At 52.7% G+C, this 14,718-nt stretch overlaps 1 protein-coding gene across 1 annotated transcript in view; it reads right to left on the reverse strand.

Annotated features, from left to right (window-relative positions):
* The window catches only part of CSMD1 (CUB and Sushi multiple domains 1), a 1,728,861-nt gene that overhangs the window by 367,222 nt on the left and 1,346,921 nt on the right, over positions 1–14,718 (reverse strand). Inside the window, exons 13-15 of the mRNA XM_066382147.1 lie at positions 8,563–8,745; positions 6,311–6,637; positions 979–1,173 (exon numbers count right to left, since the gene is read on the reverse strand). Coding sequence (XP_066238244.1) covers positions 979–1,173; positions 6,311–6,637; positions 8,563–8,745 — 705 coding nt within the window. The remainder of the gene's footprint in view (positions 1–978; positions 1,174–6,310; positions 6,638–8,562; positions 8,746–14,718) is intronic.

Here is a 14,718-nt window from a genome sequence, read left to right on the forward strand (position 1 = left end):
AGCAGACATTGGAGGTAGCATCCTCCTCCTGTTTTTTAACAAAGTAACTGGAGCCGAAACGTCAAGAAGAAAATTGCCATATTTATCGCTCCATAAGATGCACTTCCCCCCCCCAAACGTAGAGGAGAAAAACGCCTGTGCATCTTATGGAGAGAAAAATATGATATTTTATTAAATATTTTAACATACCATTTGGTTCAGAATTTTTTTTTCTTATTTTCCTCCTTAACACCCTAGGTGTGTCTTATGGAGCAAAAAATACAGTAAGTAGTATTTATGTCAACTCTATTAGGGGCAAGAAAACAGTTAACTGAAAACTTGTTCCTCTGGGTTGAATGATGCACCCCCTCCCACCCTGTCACCAAATTTCGTATTTTGAATTTCTCATCCCAAACCTCAGAGTGCCCGAACTTGGAAGTAAGGTCACTGCGGATGGAACCAGTTAAGAGAGGACGTGGGAGTGGGTCTTCCTCTGCTATGATGGCGTCCTTACAGAGGGGGCATGTGGGCAGAGATACATTCTCACATGGAGAAAGCCACTGCGAGGGTCTCTAGCCAGTGCTGAGGGCGAGGCCGGGTGCGCCCCTCCCACCCGGAGGACCACAGCCACCCGCCCGCCCTCCCGCAGGGCTGGGGGACACTGCGTGGCTGGAGGGTCACAGCCCCCTGCCCTCCCGCAGGGCTGGGGACACTGCGTGGCTGGAGGGTCACAGCCCCCTGCCCTCCCGCAGGGCTGGGGACACTGCGTGGCTGGAGGGTCACAGCCGCCCGCCCTCCCGCAGGGCTGGGGGACACTGCGTGGCTGGAGGGTCACAGCCGCCCGCCCTCCCGCAGGGCTGGGGGACACTGCGTGGCTCCGTGTTCCCGCCCCCCTGTGTGCTTGGCCGCGGCCGCCTCCGGACACCACCGCCCTGGTCGTCTGCAGAAGCCGGGTGGACCTGCAGAGGAAGGTGAGTGGCCGGCCCGGCGTGGACGCACCTTCACAGCGGGGCACGGCGGCGCTCCAGACCACGTTCCCGTCCTGCAGGGAGCACGTGATGGACTCGGAGCCCTGCGTCTTGACGAAGCCGTCGTCACAGTGGAAGGACACCGAGCTCCCCAGCAGAAACCGGTCCCCGAAGCGCCGCCCGTTGATGGGGATGCCGGGGTCGTGGCACTCGTTCTGACCGAAGGCTGCAGGGGAGAGAAAACGCACTCAGATGCCGCCGGTGTGCGGGACGGAGCGGACAGAGCCCACCTGGACGGCAGTTACTCTCCACAGAGATACACACATCAGAGAAACAGGACGTGGCCACACGCACAGGACCCCTGTCCCGAGCCTCTCGCCGCTGGACAGCACTCTCCCCCCCCACTCAGAAACACAGGAGACCGTAGGGGGTGAGGACGGGGCCCCACGTGTCTTGGCTAGAATCCTGGCTCTGGTGTTTGGTGTTTGGTTAGAATCCTGGCTCTGGTGTTTGGTTAGAATCCTGGCTCTGGTGTTTGGTGTTTGGTTAGGATCCTGGCTCTGGTGTTTGGTTAGGATCCTGGCTCTGGTGTTTGGTGTTTGGTTAGAATCCTGGCTCTGGTGTTTGGTTAGGATCCTGGCTCTGGTGTTTGGTGTTTGGTTAGAATCCTGGCTCTGGTGTTTGGTGTTTGGTTAGGATCCTGGCTCTGGTGTTTGGTGTTTGGTTAGAATCCTGGCTCTGGTGTTTGGTGTTTGGTTAGGATCCTGGCTCTGGTGTTTGGTTAGGATCCTGGCTCTGGTGTTTGGTGTTTGGTTAGGATCCTGGCTCTGGTGTTTGGTGTTTGGTGTTTGGTTAGAATCCTGGCTCTGGTGTTTGGTGTTTGGTTAGGATCCTGGCTCTGGTGTTTGGTGTTTGGTTAGAATCCTGGCTCTGGTGTTTGGTGTTTGGTTAGGATCCTGGCTCTGGTGTTTGGTGTTTGGTTAGGATCCTGGCTCTGGTGTTTGGTGTTTGGTTAGAATCCTGGCTCTGGTGTTTGGTGTTTGGTTAGAATCCTGGCTCTGGTGTTTGGTGTTTGGTTAGAATCCTGGCTCTGGTGTTTGGTTAGGATCCTGGCTCTGGTGTTTGGTTAGGATCCTGGCTCTGGTGTTTGGTGTTTGGTTAGAATCCTGGCTCTGGTGTTTGGTGTTTGGTTAGGATCCTGGCTCTGGTGTTTGGTGTTTGGTTAGGATCCTGGCTCTGGTGTTTGGTGTTTGGTTAGAATCCTGGCTCTGGTGTTTGGTGTTTGGTTAGGATCCTGGCTCTGGTGTTTGGTGTTTGGTTAGAATCCTGGCTCTGGTGTTTGGTGTTTGGTTAGAATCCTGGCTCTGGTGTTTGGTTAGGATCCTGGCTCTGGTGTTTGGTGTTTGGTTAGAATCCTGGCTCTGGTGTTTGGTTAGAATCCTGGCTCTGGTGTTTAGTGTTTGGTTAGAATCCTGGCTCTGGTGTTTGGTGTTTGGTTAGGATCCTGGCTCTGGTGTTTGGTGTTTGGTTAGGATCCTGGCTCTGGTGTTTGGTGTTTGGTTAGGATCCTGGCTCTGGTGTTTGGTGTTTGGTTAGAATCCTGGCTCTGGTGTTTGGTTAGAATCCTGGCTCTGGTGTTTGGTGTTTGGTTAGGATCCTGGCTCTGGTGTTTGGTGTTTGGTTAGAATCCTGGCTCTGGTGTTTGGTTAGAGTCCTGGCTCTGGTGTTTGGTGTTTGGTTAGGATCCTGGCTCTGGTGTTTGGTTAGGATCCTGGCTCTGGTGTTTGGTGTTTGGTTAGGATCCTGGCTCTGGTGTTTGGTGTTTGGTTAGAATCCTGGCTCTGGTGTTTGGTGTTTGGTTAGGATCCTGGCTCTGGTGTTTGGTGTTTGGTTAGAATCCTGGCTCTGGTGTTTGGTTAGAATCCTGGCTCTGGTGTTTGGTGTTTGGTTAGAATCCTGGCTCTGGTGTTTGGTTAGAATCCTGGCTCTGGTGTTTGGTGTTTGGTTAGAGTCCTGGCTCTGGTGTTTGGTGTTTGGTTAGAATCCTGGCTCTGGTGTTTGGTTAGAGTCCTGGCTCTGGTGTTTGGTGTTTGGTTAGGATCCTGGCTCTGGTGTTTGGTTAGGATCCTGGCTCTGGTGTTTGGTGTTTGGTTAGAGTCCTGGCTCTGGTGTTTGGTGTTTGGTTAGGATCCTGGCTCTGGTGTTTGGTTAGGATCCTGGCTCTGGTGTTTGGTGTTTGGTTAGAGTCCTGGCTCTGGTGTTTGGTGTTTGGTTAGAATCCTGGCTCTGGTGTTTGGTTAGAGTCCTGGCTCTGGTGTTTGGTGTTTGGTTAGAATCCTGGCTCTGGTGTTTGGTTAGGATCCTGGCTCTGGTGTTTGGTGTTTGGTTAGGATCCTGGCTCTGGTGTTTGGTGTTTGGTTAGAATCCTGGCTCTGGTGTTTGGTGTTTGGTTAGGATCCTGGCTCTGGTGTTTGGTGTTTGGTTAGAATCCTGGCTCTGGTGTTTGGTGTTTGGTTAGAATCCTGGCTCTGGTGTTTGGTTAGAATCCTGGCTCTGGTGTTTGGTGTTTGGTTAGGATCCTGGCTCTGGTGTTTGGTTAGAATCCTGGCTCTGGTGTTTGGTGTTTGGTTAGGATCCTGGCTCTGGTGTTTGGTGTTTGGTTAGAGTCCTGGCTCTGGTGTTTGGTGTTTGGTTAGAATCCTGGCTCTGGTGTTTGGTGTTTGGTTAGAATCCTGGCTCTGGTGTTTGGTTAGGATCCTGGCTCTGGTGTTTGGTTAGGATCCTGGCTCTGGTGTTTGGTGTTTGGTTAGAATCCTGGCTCTGGTGTTTGGTTAGGATCCTGGCTCTGGTGTTTGGTGTTTGGTTAGAGTCCTGGCTCTGGTGTTTGGTGTTTGGTTAGAATCCTGGCTCTGGTGTTTGGTTAGAGTCCTGGCTCTGGTGTTTGGTGTTTGGTTAGAATCCTGGCTCTGGTGTTTGGTGTTTGGTTAGGATCCTGGCTCTGGTGTTTGGTTAGGATCCTGGCTCTGGTGTTTGGTGTTTGGTTAGAATCCTGGCTCTGGTGTTTGGTTAGGATCCTGGCTCTGGTGTTTGGTGTTTGGTTAGAATCCTGGCTCTGGTGTTTGGTGTTTGGTTAGAATCCTGGCTCTGGTGTTTGGTGTTTGGTTAGAATCCTGGCTCTGGTGTTTGGTTAGAGTCCTGGCTCTGGTGTTTGGTTAGAATCCTGGCTCTGGTGTTTGGTGTTTGGTTAGAATCCTGGCTCTGGTGTTTGGTTAGGATCCTGGTGTTTGGTTAGAGTCCTGGCTCTGGTGTTTGTTTGGTTAGAATCCTGGCTCTGGTGTTTGGTGTTTGGTTAGAATCCTGGCTCTGGTGTTTGGTGTTTGGTTAGAATCCTGGCTCTGGTGTTTGGTGTTTGGTTAGAATCCTGGCTCTGGTGTTTGGTGTTTGGTGTTTGGTTAGAATCCTGGCTCTGGTGTTTGGTGTTTGGTTAGAATCCTGGCTCTGGTGTTTGGTGTTTGGTTAGAATCCTGGCTCTGGTGTTTGGTTAGGATCCTGGTGTTTGGTTAGAGTCCTGGCTCTGGTGTTTGTTTGGTTAGAATCCTGGCTCTGGTGTTTGGTGTTTGGTTAGAGTCCTGGCTCTGGTGTTTGGTGTTTGGTTAGGATCCTGGCTCTGGTGTTTGGTTAGGATCCTGGCTCTGGTGTTTGGTGTTTGGTTAGGATCCTGGCTCTGGTGTTTGGTGTTTGGTTAGGATCCTGGCTCTGGTGTTTGGTGTTTGGTTAGAATCCTGGCTCTGGTGTTTGGTGTTTGGTTAGAATCCTGGCTCTGGTGTTTGGTGTTTGGTTAGAATCCTGGCTCTGGTGTTTGGTGTTTGGTTAGAATCCTGGCTCTGGTGTTTGGTGTTTGGTTAGGATCCTGGCTCTGGTGTTTGGTTAGGATCCTGGCTCTGGTGTTTGGTGTTTGGTTAGGATCCTGGCTCTGGTGTTTGGTGTTTGGTTAGGATCCTGGCTCTGGTGTTTGGTTAGGATCCTGGCTCTGGTGTTTGGTGTTTGGTTAGAATCCTGGCTCTGGTGTTTGGTTAGGATCCTGGCTCTGGTGTTTGGTGTTTGGTTAGAGTCCTGGCTCTGGTGTTTGGTGTTTGGTTAGAATCCTGGCTCTGGTGTTTGGTTAGAGTCCTGGCTCTGGTGTTTGGTGTTTGGTTAGAATCCTGGCTCTGGTGTTTGGTGTTTGGTTAGGATCCTGGCTCTGGTGTTTGGTGTTTGGTTAGAATCCTGGCTCTGGTGTTTGGTTAGGATCCTGGCTCTGGTGTTTGGTTAGGATCCTGGCTCTGGTGTTTGGTGTTTGGTTAGGATCCTGGCTCTGGTGTTTGGTTAGGATCCTGGCTCTGGTGTTTGGTTAGAATCCTGGCTCTGGTGTTTGGTGTTTGGTTAGAATCCTGGCTCTGGTGTTTGGTTAGAATCCTGGCTCTGGTGTTTGGTTAGAATCCTGGCTCTGGTGTTTGGTGTTTGGTTAGAATCCTGGCTCTGGTGTTTGGTTAGGATCCTGGCTCTGGTGTTTGGTGTTTGGTTAGAATCCTGGCTCTGGTGTTTGGTTAGGATCCTGGCTCTGGTGTTTGTTTGGTTAGAATCCTGGCTCTGGTGGTGTTTGCTGCCTGCCCAGGAGGCAGGTCACTCGGACCCTTGGAGCCTGGCCACCCTTACGTCCAGCACGAGGGCGTCAAGTCTCCGCCCTGGAGTCACCGTCACGAGGGAAGTAATCATTACTGGCACAGTGCCTAAGAGAAGTGGGCACTCAGGACACGTTAACTTCGATTTCACATTGCCATCCAACTCTGTTCCCTCGACAAAGCACTGAAATAGATTTTTTTTAAAAATATAATCCGTTTTGCAAATGAGAAATCAGAGGTAAAGTTAGGTGTTGTATCAAAATTCACTGAGTGCATGTGTGTGCTGGTGTTCTAATGCAGGGCTCCTGGCCCCAACCTCTCCATCCCTGTTCCTGTTATTCTTATTAATTCTTTTTGAAGAATGTAGATGCATAGATGTATATGTAGATGAATAAAAGTAACAAAGGGAGGGAAGGAAGGAGTGAAGAAGAAGGGAGGGAGGGAGGGAAATAAAACCAGAAGGAGAAAAGGCATGTAGGAGAGTCAGACCTTACTGCAGGGTGACCCAGACACGAACCTAAACAGAGTGGTGTATTTTTCAGGTTATCAGGATAATGAGATATACTTTTCCTGGTCTCACTCTGTTACTTAGGGTTATGAAACCTCTGAAGTACCAGCCCTGACACTGAATTCCTGCCGTGTCAGGACGGGCGGGCGGGGCGGTGCCGGTGCCGGTGCTGGTCCTGGTGCCGGCACACTCACTGGTGTACGTGATGTTGAAGCCTCGGCCGGTGGTGGAGTGGTCGGACTGGAACTCCAGGCGGACAATGTGCCCGCTGCTGGCCAGCTGGGAGGGCACCTCGTTGCCGGAGAAGGTCCCCAGGACAGTCATGTCGGACATGCCGTCATCCTTGACCGCCAGGAAATCGAACTGAGGCTCCACGTCGAAGTCGTTGAAGATGAGGTGGACCCTGGTCCCCGGGTCCGCTATGATCAACCACACGCAGTTCATGTTGTTCCCGTACTCCTCGGGGTAATTCGGGGACAGGATGATCCCCGAGGACGCGGTAAAGTTGAAGAAACACGAGACTGTGGAGACACAGGGAGGCTTTCAGCCCACGGGGCACAGAGCCAGGGACCGGGAGGCTTTCAGCCCACGGGGCACAGAGCCAGGGACCGGGGACCCGCAGCCCACGGGGCACAGAGCCAGGGACCAGGACCTGCAGCCCACGGGGCACAGAGCCAGGGACCAGGGACCTGCAGCCCACGGGGCACAGAGCCAGGGACCGGGGACCCGCAGCCCACGGGGCACAGAGCCAGGGACCAGGGACCTGCAGCCCACGGGGCACAGAGCCAGGGACCGGGAGACTCTCAGCCCACGGGGCACAGAGCCAGGGACCGGGGACCTGCAGCCCACGGGGCACAGAGCCAGGGACCGGGAGACTCTCAGCCCACGGGGCACAGAGCCAGGGACCGGGAGACTCTCAGCCCACGGGGCACAGAGCCAGGGACCGGGGACCTGCAGCCCACGGGGCACAGAGCCAGGGACCGGGAGACTCTCAGCCCACGGGGCACAGAGCCAGGGACCAGGGACCTGCAGCCCACGGGGCACAGAGCCAGGGACCAGGGACCTGCAGCCCACGGGGCACAGAGCCAGGGACCGGGAGACTCTCAGCCCACGGGGCACAGAGCCAGGGACCAGGGACCTGCAGCCCACGGGGCACAGAGCCAGGGACCGGGAGACTCTCAACCCACGGGGCACAGAGCCAGGGACCGGGAGACTCTCAGCCCACGGGGCACAGAGCCAGGGACCAGGGACCCGCAGCCCACGGGGCACAGAGCCAGGGACCGGGAGACTCTCAGCCCACGGGGCACAGAGCCAGGGACCAGGGACCTGCAGCCCACGGGGCACAGAGCCAGGGACCAGGGACCTGCAGCCCACGGGGCACAGAGCCAGGGACCAGGGACCTGCAGCCGACAGTGGGGACCGGGGTGGCGGCCCGTTCCTGCCCCACACTAGGGTTCTCCCGCTATTTTAAATCACTACTTCTGGACCGTCACAGTTTCTCCTCCCCAGACTGTAAGGAGAATATTGGATCGTGTGTAGCTCCCACATAATCAAGCCCGGGCTGGAGCCCAACCCATCTGTCCAGCTGTAGCAAATGTTAATGTTTCCAGTTTAAGTGTCCACCTTCAGAAGAGCAAACGCTAATAGGACCAGGTGTGTCTTGTGTCCCGGGGAGAATTTCAGAAAATGACAGTGGTTCTAGGAAGTATTCCATGATAACTTGTCACTTTATATTTTAGGTGTGTATTTTTCAAGTTATTCATCTTATTAGTTACAGGGCAATAACTAGTAAATAATATCTTGGAAAATCAGACCACGTTCTAGGTGGATATCGTAACAATCTCTTGAAAAATTTACTTTTAAGAATGTGTACTTAGAAATCTCTCTATACACATTTGTGTTTGTTTTCTTTTTTTGAGGAACACCTGTTGGACATATTTCTATGGAATGTTTTGTTTTTCCTCCACATAAGTTCATAGCCATTTTCTGGCCATGGCCCTATTTAGTAACAACAAAAACCCTATTTTAAAACGGGCATGAAGTTCCCCTTTTCTAGGTGTTGCTGCACCCCTCACGAGGGAGCAGGCTGTTGTCCAAATGGGACCCCGCCCCTCATGTTTCCTGCCCACATCACCCCACGTCACAAAGTCACCAGGACCCCCACGGGCCCACGGTGCTTCCCACGGTCCCTCTCGGATGCTCCCGGTGGACACAGTGCTGCACATGTGGTCTCTCCGGGAGAAACCGCTCAGCACACGTGACAGCATCGGTGACCAGCTGAGCCAGTGACGGAGCTGGGAACTGGGCCACGTGTGTTCCCACCATGGAAGCCCCCCCCCCCCCCCGTGTCTCTGAGAGCGGCCCTCTCTCCACGCGCCCGGCTGCCTCCTGTGCGCCGCCCTGGCCGGGCCGGGCTGGACAGTGGCCGTCAGGGGACAACACTCACACACGCAGCTGGGCTTGTTGCCTGACCACTGGTTGTTGCGCTGACAGGTGATGACCCTCTCGCCCACCAGCTCGAAGGCGGCCTGGCACTCAAAGGTGAGCGTGTCCCCGTGGAGGAAGCTGCTGCCCGTCCGCCGCCCGTAGGCTGGGACGCCAGGGTCCCCACAGCCACCCTTCTCCATCTCTGAAACAGAACAGACAGACCATGACAGACACGCAGTGAACAGCGTTTAACAACTTAGAGCACAGACATGGTGTTATGACCGCTGGGCTCCACCTCATTCTCGTCAACAGCTGGAATAAAGAGGACGCACTTCATCCGACACAATCACAGATGCCAAAGAAAGAACATCATTAAACTTGAGAAAAGGTATCTAATTTATCGTCTTTGAAGACATCCACGTGGTGACCCAGATGTGCTGATACAGATGTTTCCATAAACAGATGCGTCTTCCTGGCCCAGGTGCGTCCTGCATGCCACCCACACTCAGGGCTCAACACTGGTCCTGCAGCATAACCCACAGGGTTCCTAATGCATAACCCACTCTGTTCCTAACACATAACCCACAGGGTTCCTAACACATAACCCACGCTATTCCTAGTGCATAACCCACGCGGTTCCTAACGCATAACCCACAGGGTTCCTAACGCATAACCCACTCTGTTCCTAACGCATAACCCACGCTGTTCCTAGCGCATAACCCGCGCGGTTCCTAACGCATAACCCGCGCGGTTCCTAACGCATAACCCACTCTGTTCCCAACGCATAACCCACGCTATTCCCAGCGCATAACCCACGCGGTTCCTAGCGCATAACCCACGCGGTTCCTAACGCATAACCCACAGGGTTCCTAATGCATAACCCACAGGGTTCCTAGCGCATAACCCACAGGGTTCCTAGCGCATAACCCACAGGGTTCCTAACGCATAACCCGCGCAGTTCCTAACGCATAACCCACTCTGTTCCTAGCGCATAACCCACTCTGTTCCTAGCACATAACCCACAGGGTTCCTAACGCATAACCCACAGGGTTCCTAACACATAACCCATGTGGTTCCTAACACATAACCCACAGGGTTCCTAACGCATAACCCATGTGGTTCCTAACACATAACCCACAGGGTTCCTAGCGCATAACCCACGCGGTTCCTAACGCATAACCCACTCTATTCCTAACGCACAACCCACAGGGTTCCTAACGCATAACCCACAGGGTTCCTAACGCATAACCCACAGGGTTCCTAACGCATAACCCACAGGGTTCCTAGCGCATAACCCACAGGGTTCCTAGCACACAACCCACAGGGTTCCTAGCGCAGGAGTCCAAGCCAGCGAGTATTTCCACCCCCACGTGCTTCAAAACATTCCTCCCTTTCGTGTGAAAACTCGTTGACGGAGCAAAGGAATGTATCTATGGCCTGCAGGTAAAGGAGAACCGGCAGAATCAAACCTCTTCTCTAAAACAGGACGGTCATGAAAAGTGGGCACAGATGCACCAACTAGACAGGAGAGCCCCACGGAAGCTCTGTCTTCAGTGTCAACTACACGGAATGACTGCACCAAAGCAGACGACGATGTGTTCGTGGAAAACACACTGGGGAGGCCAGCTCTGGGTCTGCCCTAAATTCTAAGGAATGAGGTTAGTGGATCAGGAAGACAAAATCCATGTACTCATGGGGGGGTACTTTATTTGGAGGGAAATAATAAAATATTTGAAATGTATGTAATTCCTGATAAAGATAAGTCACCTGAAGCCAACAGAAGGAGGTTCAAGGGCAACAGAATCATGGAGGGAGTCCTTGATGGGACAGGATTTCAATATCCGGGAAGTTCTGACTGCAGGCTCCTCTTGCTCAATGTTAACAGGTAGCACAGAATTCTGCGGACTCAGCCGTAAACAGGGTGAACTCGACAGGAGCCCAGGTGGAGACGTGTAGCCAAGTGCAAAGAAGAACTCAATGTGTGATGGCCCCGGTAGTGTATACAAGCCACGGCTTAGCCTCCCTCCCAAGAGACAGAGCTCTGGGTGTGAATCCCGTCTCCTCTGCTCACTGTCAAGTCACCTTCGACAACCACGTCTTCTCCATGAACAAGGGACCCTGAGCATGGACGCCGGGGGTTTGGTAACGGGAGGAGGAAACACACCACGAATGCCCGGCGGAGGATGAAGCTGGCTGGGGACGCGAGTGGTGGGAGACCCCAGAGGAGGCCGTGTGGAGAGGAAGGGGGGTGCCAGCCAGCAGCATGCAGGGCTGTGGTGCTGTGCCCTGTGGGGAGAAGGCACCCCCCGGACAGGAAGAGCAGATGGAAAGACCCCTTCGCAGGGCTGGGGACGCGAGTGGTGGGAGACCCCGGAGGAGGCCGCGTGGAGAGGAAGAGGGGTGCCAGCCAGCAGCGTGCAGGGCTGCTGTGCCGCGCCCTGTGGGGAGAGAGGAAGAGCAGATGGAAAGACCCCTTCGCAGGGCTGGGGGCGCGGACGCGGGGAGGGGGCAGTCGAGATTTAACAATGTACAGACGGTCTCCCTACACGCCTCTCAGACATGCATCTGTGGGTCCTCTTCCAAAACCTTCCCCAGGCCAGCACGTACTCTGCAGGGACCAAGAGCACATTCGAACGCAGGTTTCATATTGGCAACCCAACGCTTTCGAGTCCAGGTTTTGTTCCTTTTTTTTTGGAGTGTTTGCAGAAGTGACTCAGAACTGAACTTCTGGAAGGTTTCCGGGTAAACGCACACAGTGTGGGGACCCAAGGTGGACCCAGAGGTGACTTATGTTCCTGGGGAGGAGAGACCTCACGTCTGAGCGTGCAGGGACGTCAGAGCAATGAGGTCGCCCTAGGGCATCACGAAGGGGTCAGGACCCTCGACCTGTGGGGCCCGCTCACCTCTGCTTTCCTGAGCAAATCAGCAAAGGAAACAGAAGCAAAACTGGAGCAGGCGCTGGGCGCAGGCTCCATGCCATCTGCTGACCCCGCAGGTGGTGCCCCGACGAGGACACCCTCACGGTGACGGGACGGAACTGCTCCCCGGTGCCACACGGCCACAGAGAACTGCAGAGGCCGGAGGCCAGGTCGCTGCCCTGGACCCAACACCCCTGGGACAGGCTTGACCGGAACTGAGCGCTCGGAGGCAGGGGCGGGACCCAAATACTTTCACAGCCGGCTCTCTGCCCGGATGACCATTTTAAGCAAAGAAAAACAATATGCTGAAAGGCATGTTATTGTTTCATGCTTTTAATACTTAAATAAGAATAAAAGAGGTACACAAAACTAGATTATAAGAGTTTTAAAATATGAATGAAAAATTCTAAATAATACCTGACAAAAAACAATAACACTGTTATTTAAGATATTTCCATCTTGCTTCTTGATTGGCATCCTCACTTGCAATTTTTTTCAACTGTGGACGAATGAACATGACCACGGGCTCTTAGAATACACTGTTGCGCAGATAAACGTTAAAAAGAGTAAGGAATGTCAATGTGTGATTTCCACTTGGGGCGGCTGCCCAGGCGCCCAGCTTAGAGAGAACCCTGATGACAAACCCCATTTTAACAGCCGGTTCACCCGACTCCACACAAAACCAGGTCTCGGTTCTGCTGAACTGGGGGCACCGCTGGACCCCACCCCGGGTTGGATGCCTGGAACCCCGTCTTTCTCTGAAACGGACAAAAGCAATGCAGACCAACGGCTTCCGACAGGAAGGAGCCGGCGCTGAGTGTGGCCTCGGAAGGCTCCTGCAGGCCGATGTGTGCGAGCTCCCGCCTCCAGCGGAGAAAGACAGAGAGCAGCTGTTTGTGAAGGGACGTTTGCCCAGCCAATCCACAGCATCTGTCACCAGAGGCGACCGAGATTAGAGACCGAGTTTAATTCTACCCAAAGTGCCATTCCAGTAGAAACAGAGTCACCTCTCAGACATAAAATCATTCCACTGTGTCTGGCGCTGTTGGCTGGTACGGTGTTTAAGCATTTGTGTGTGTGTGTGTGTATATGTGTGTGTTTAGTCTTCAGAATGTAAAACAGAAATATGTGTAAGTTATTCTGGAAACGAGTTGGAGTCAAATAAATAGAAATCTTCAAACATGAATTTAGACAAAACAGGAGTATTGTTAGAATGATTTTCACATCAGTAGAAAAATCATGACTCGGTTAAAAATAAGAGAAGGCCTGAGAGGATCAGGAACCAGGTCACGTCCTGAGTTCTCTGTCCTTTCTCAATTCTGCATAGAAATCAGGCAGGCGCAAGGCACCTTTCGTTGGCCTGATGGCAACGTACACGTGTTCTGTTAACTTCCAATTTATCTGTATTTTCTTGATTTCCAACTATATTTGGATGGTTGGCCCTAAGGGAGAAAAAGAGGTCCATATTTAAAGGGGATATAAAAAGAAAAGCCAATTTTAATTTTAGAAACTAGAAAACAGCTTTAACAAATTACTGGCCCTGTTACCAACTTTTTCTTTTTCCTACAAAGAGATACTAACTGGATCAAAATAAAAGCTAACACTTTTCCACAGCACGCCCCCTGCTCTTACCTGTCAGCTCTGCTACATAAACTCAGCTCCTTCCTCCAGGGGGATACACAGCCGGCTTTCTCTCGGACTGCTTAGAGACAAATAATGTGATGTCTGCATCACTAAGACACAATTCTGTCCAATCTCTCTACTCAGTGCTACTAAATAACACCTCCTGTTCACTAAGGATACATATTCTATGTGTACTACAGCTCGGAGATAAATACCCCACGACTACTCAGTGCTACTAAATAACACCTCCTGTTCACTAAGGATACATATTCTATGCGTACCACAGCTCGGAGATAAATACCCCACGACTACTCAGTGCTACTAAATAACACCTCCTGTCCACTAAGGATACATATTCTATGTGTACTACAGCTCGGAGATAAATACCCCACGACTACTCAGTGCTACTAAATAACACCTCCTGTCCACTAAGGATACATATTCTATGTGTACTACAGCTCGGAGATAAATACCCCACGACTACTCAATGCTACTAAATAACACCTCCTGTTCACTAAGGATACATATTCTATGTGTACTACAGCTCGGAGATAAATACCCCACGACTACTCAGTGCTACTAAATAACACCTCTGTTCACTAAGGATACATATTCTATGTGTACCACAGCTCGGAGATAAATACCCCACGACTACTCTGTCAGGATCATTTTGTGATGGAAATAAGCATTGAGCTATGAGTCACTGAAGCATTTTTCTCAGAGTTTTGTTTTTTTTTTTTCTTCTTTCAGCTTTGCTCTACAATTAGGCACAACATTTGGGCACTTGATTATCCAATTATCTGTGCATTAGCGCGGGTCCCAAATTGCTCCTGGAGAAGAGTCTTGGCTGGCCCCCCCCCCCCATCAGGTCACCTCCTCAGAGCCGGCGTGAGCTCCCCATCCGGCTCATCATCCTCCACGGTCCTGTCATTTTACGCCAGCATATGGCTCCGTCCTAAATTGGCAACATGGATATTTGCAGAGCAAGCATTTCTCTGGGAGCAGAGATTGGATTAACGGTGCATCACTAATTACTCAGAGCGCCCAGGACAGAAGTGCGTCTCCTCAGACTTCAACAGACTGACACCCCAATCCCCCAGCATGTCCGTTTGGAGACGGGCCTTTAGGAAGCATTGGAGGCGAATGAGGGCATCGCGGTGGGGCTCTCATTCCCAAGGGCTGGTGCTTCAGGACAGGACGACAGGACAGGACGGACTGCAGGGACTCGTCTACCAGCCAGAGAGAGACGGCTGCAGGGACTCGTCTACCAGCCAGAGAGAGACGGCTCGGGGACTCGTCTACCAGCCAGGGAGAGACGGCTGCAGGGACTCGTCTACCAGCCAGAGAGAGACGGCTGCAGGGACTCGTCTACCAGCCAGAGAGAGACGGCTCGGGGACTCGTCTACCAGCCAGGGAGAGACGGCTGCAGGGACTCGTCTACCAGCCAGAGAGAGACGGCTCGGGGACGCCAAGCGCCCGACAGGCAGCACCTGACCCCAGGCTCCAGCCTCCAGAGCTGGGAGAAGTCACTGCTGTCTCCGTCACCTCGCCGCTGGCCTGCTGTCATAGCAGGCAGCCCCAACTCGCTGAGAGAAGAATTGAAATAGAAGACACAACAGTCACAGAAAGCAGCA

This window comes from Saccopteryx leptura, chromosome 4, assembly GCF_036850995.1.
Source record: "Saccopteryx leptura isolate mSacLep1 chromosome 4, mSacLep1_pri_phased_curated, whole genome shotgun sequence".
NCBI classification, from domain to species: domain Eukaryota; kingdom Metazoa; phylum Chordata; class Mammalia; order Chiroptera; family Emballonuridae; genus Saccopteryx; species Saccopteryx leptura.